At 42.6% G+C, this 3,741-nt stretch overlaps 1 protein-coding gene across 2 annotated transcripts; it reads left to right on the forward strand.

Annotated features, from left to right (window-relative positions):
- The first annotated feature begins 326 nt into the window (after positions 1 to 326).
- LOC135643657 (probable GDP-L-fucose synthase 1) lies at positions 327 to 3,417 on the forward strand. Of its 2 annotated transcripts, none has more exons than XM_065160910.1 (3): positions 327 to 459; positions 597 to 685; positions 2,094 to 3,417. In XM_065160910.1, the coding sequence occupies exons 1-3, from the start codon at positions 342 to 344 to the stop codon at positions 3,225 to 3,227; spliced, it is 1,341 nt and encodes a 446-aa protein (XP_065016982.1). In that variant the 5' UTR covers positions 327 to 341; the 3' UTR covers positions 3,228 to 3,417. The 2 variants fall into 2 exon arrangements, with proteins under 2 accessions (XP_065016982.1, XP_065016983.1); XM_065160911.1 differs by having other exon boundaries at positions 600 to 685.
- Positions 3,418 to 3,741: the final 324 nt, after the last annotated feature.

Consider the following 3,741-nt stretch of genomic DNA (forward strand, 5'->3'; position numbering starts at 1 on the left):
ATCAATATGACTGCTCAAAAAAAAAAAAAAAAACTTATCAGATTACCTTGGCTACATTAAATTTCACAAGCAAGCCCGATTTCAAGCTAGTTTTTTTGTTCAGATTATGAGATTTAAGGCCACTTGTTTCTCGTATGTTAGTAAATCAAACAGCTGATTTGTTGCTGGTAATATAGCCATAGGCTAGAGCAGCAACAAATCCTTCATATGCTTTTTCAAATTAATGGTTGCTTTCATTAGTTTTCTTAGTAACTATCTATGATTTGTCCTTTTTCTAGCAAAGGAGCTTGATATTGATTAATTCAGCTAAAAAATTTTTACAGGTACCAGGAGATGGTCTCATGAGGGGATCTCTAAGTAATGTATGTTTTGCCAAGGAGCTGCAAAGAAATGGTTTGGGATATGTGATAGTTACCAAATCTAAGACAGTTGCCAGCTTCTGTGGTAATTATATCTCCTGTAAGTTCCTAATTTGAATATTAAGCCTTCACTGCATCCATTACCATATTTAACACCATGATTTTTATGTCCTATACATTCGTGTTTTACCGACTAACATAAATAATTTTCTGTTCATGTTGCTAATGACAATGAAGCAGCACTAAGGTTGTATACGAAAATGAAGAGCCTCCTTGGCAACCTAGATCTCTACTCCAGGATGATCTTAGCCAAATCTACTTTTAAGGTAAATTGATTTCTGTAAGTAGATTATTGCAAAGCTTCATATATTCTTCATGCTACTTGAATCATGTACAACTCCTCTTATAATGTCTACTTCCATGAGACCAATGTGTACATTATACAACTGAAAAAGAAGAAATGTGATAGAGTAGCGTGGCAAGAACAAGTTATGACTTTGAGCACAGGGATTGAGACTCTGGTTCATAGTGTCGGTGGATTATGATATGATTTGCCATCTGTAGAGGATCAGTCTCATAGTTATTAAGCAAGTCGATGGACATAGTTTGATTTGCCCCCCAAGGATAAACTATACTCAAACTATACAGGGTGGGTTCCCAATGTGAAACTAACGCAAGTTAGGTTGGACCTATTTGAATCATTAATCTGATTTGAAATGAGTACCATTAGAAGAATAAATACCCTAAGGTTTGGCTTGGTTCCTCTCCTTTCAAGTTCTATTTCATGCGGTTAGGCAGAATCAGTTTGAGATTGGAGACCGTGTGGCCAACTTGTGCCCCCCTATTAGCCTGAAATCAACTGATTCGGTCAATACAGGGCATGGCATATTGGCATGCCACCAAACAGCAGCCCACCAGAGGTGTTCTATTTCGAAGAACTCTCGCATGATTTTATTATACTAAAACATGATTTTGCCCTCTGCCTCTGTTCCATCGATCGTCGCCAATTTGATCTGTAGTCTTTAAATTGTCTTTCTATAATTTTCTCGCTTGTTATAGTATTTTAGCTTGTTACAATGTTTTTTTGCCTATTACAATGTTTTAGCTTCAACAAAAACATTCTAAAGCTACTTGAAAATACTTAAATGTGTAAAATGAAATCAAAATACACATAAAACCATTTGTTATATTGATTTAAATTGATATTTATAATGATTTACAAATAACATCACCTAAACGAAAATAAAAATTTAACTTATTATAATGCTTTGAGCACCACAATAAATATAATATAAGATCTAATAAAAAATATTATAAATGATCTAAATAAACTCTTAATCGAAATCAAATAGATTCGATTTTAAGCCTAAGAATATGACACTATAATGATTTCCTAAAGAGATGTTATTTATTTTTTTAATAATATTTTTAGTAAATAGGTTAAATAAAATATTGTCTATTTAAAATTAATAAAAACGGAGATATTTTCGATATTTTTAAAATTAAAGATATAATTTTAAAAAATAAAAAGAGGGATAAGTTTTATGAAATATCTAAAATATAAAAAATTTCTAAAGAAATCGTCCAACAAATACTACTGAGTCTCGGGACTTGAACCCTTTTTAGTCAACTCGAATAATGCTTGTATAAAATAATATTTGTCATCGCCTCGCATCGTGCGAACTCGTCCCCTTGTGTCCCACTCCTCTCCGATAACTCTTGGATCACGTGCAGCTCACATGTTCTCCTCCTTCGGCCAAGCTCCCCTCCGCCTCCCTTATTATTGCAATCCCTTCCACTCTTCCTCCCCACACCATCCCCACACCATCAGTATCCGGTGACCCCCTCCGCTTCCCCTTCCTCCCTGTGAAGGTGATGGGCAAGCTCGAATCGGAGAACGCGGAGGCGATCGGCTCGTTCCTCTCCGACACGTCGGCGAAGGTGTTCGTTGCGGGCCACCGCGGCCTCGTCGGCTCCGCCATATACCGCAAGCTCCTCGCCCTCGGCTTCACCAACCTCGTCGTCCGCACCCATGCCGAACTCGATCTCACCCGCCAGGCCGATGTCGAGGCCTTCTTCGCCGCGGAGCGCCCCCGCTACGTCATCGTGGCCGCCGCCAAGGTCGGCGGCATCCACGCCAACTCTACCTACCCTGCTGACTTCATCGCCGTCAACCTCCAGATCCAGACCAACATCATCGACGCCGCCCTCCGCTGCGCTGGTGGCGCTGTCCGCAAGCTCCTCTTCCTTGGCTCCTCCTGCATCTACCCCAAGCTCGCCGCCCAGCCCATCCCGGAGTCCGCCCTCCTCTCCGGCCCCCTGGAGCCCACCAACGAGTGGTACGCCGTGGCCAAGATCGCCGGCATCAAGATGTGCCAGGCCTACCGGATCCAGCACGGCCTCGACGCCATCTCCGCCATGCCGACCAACCTCTACGGTCCCCACGACAATTTCCACCCAGAGAATTCCCACGTCCTCCCGGCCCTGATCCGGCGCTTCCACAAGGCTAAGGTCTCCTGTGCCAATGAGGTGGTTGTCTGGGGCACGGGCTCGCCCCTGAGGGAGTTCCTCCATGTGGATGATCTCGCAGATGCGGTGGTCTTCCTAATGGATCGGTACTCGGGGTTGGAGCACGTTAACGTGGGGAGCGGGAAGGAGGTGACCATAAAGGAGCTGGCGGAGATGGTGAAGGAGGTGGTCGGCTTTGAGGGGGAGCTCGTGTGGGACAATACAAAGCCCGATGGGACGCCGAGGAAGCTGATGGACAGCTCAATGCTCGCCGGAATGGGTTGGGAGGCAAAGATCCCTCTCCGTGAAGGGCTAGCGGATACGTACAAGTGGTATGTGGAGAATGTCGTCGACCATTAGCCATGAATTGATGTTCTATCGCATTATTATTACTTGGATCTGTGTTGTTGCCATTAGTACCAGTATGCTTCTAGGATAAGCCTACACCTGAGTTTGAGGTTCTTCATATTTACAGATATCTGTGTGCACGGATTTGTAATATCATTGTTATGTTGATTTACTACTTCAATAAGATAGACTCATGCTGCTACCTTGCTGTTGTAAGATCTTGCATCAGTTATATTGATAAAAATAGATCTGAGACTTGGTGGTTGAGTCCACAAAGAAACCCATTTGCAAGGAAGTCTAGATGAATATTCAGATCAGTGAACTGTAAACAGCATATGGTTTGGGTATTAAGTATCTTTGGTACCGCATGCTAAATGGCTATCGTGAGTGTTGATGGTTGGTTAATCATTAGGAGAGGAAGGAACTGACATTGGCTCTTTGATCTGCAAGTTTTTAGAACTGCGTAATTGCTTACCTGATGACTGCTGCCCAGATCCATAACCGATGTATGTTTAATTTTGCTTTG

Source organism: Musa acuminata, chromosome BXJ3-7 (genome assembly GCF_036884655.1).
Source record: "Musa acuminata AAA Group cultivar baxijiao chromosome BXJ3-7, Cavendish_Baxijiao_AAA, whole genome shotgun sequence".
Classification (NCBI taxonomy): Eukaryota; Viridiplantae; Streptophyta; class Magnoliopsida; order Zingiberales; family Musaceae; genus Musa; species Musa acuminata.

What these genes read in the sequence shown, in the direction of transcription:
- LOC135643657 (XM_065160910.1), top strand. Translation starts at nt 342, where the DNA reads ATGAGGGGATCTCTAAGTAATGTATGTTTTGCCAAGGAGCTGCAAAGA. An exon ending in CTGTGGTAATTATATCTCCT is followed by an intron (nt 460 to 596) that starts GTAAGTTCCTAA and finishes ATGACAATGAAG; the next exon opens with CAGCACTAAGGTTGTATACG. An exon ending in TAGCCAAATCTACTTTTAAG is followed by an intron (nt 686 to 2,093) that starts GTAAATTGATTT and finishes GATCACGTGCAG; the next exon opens with CTCACATGTTCTCCTCCTTC.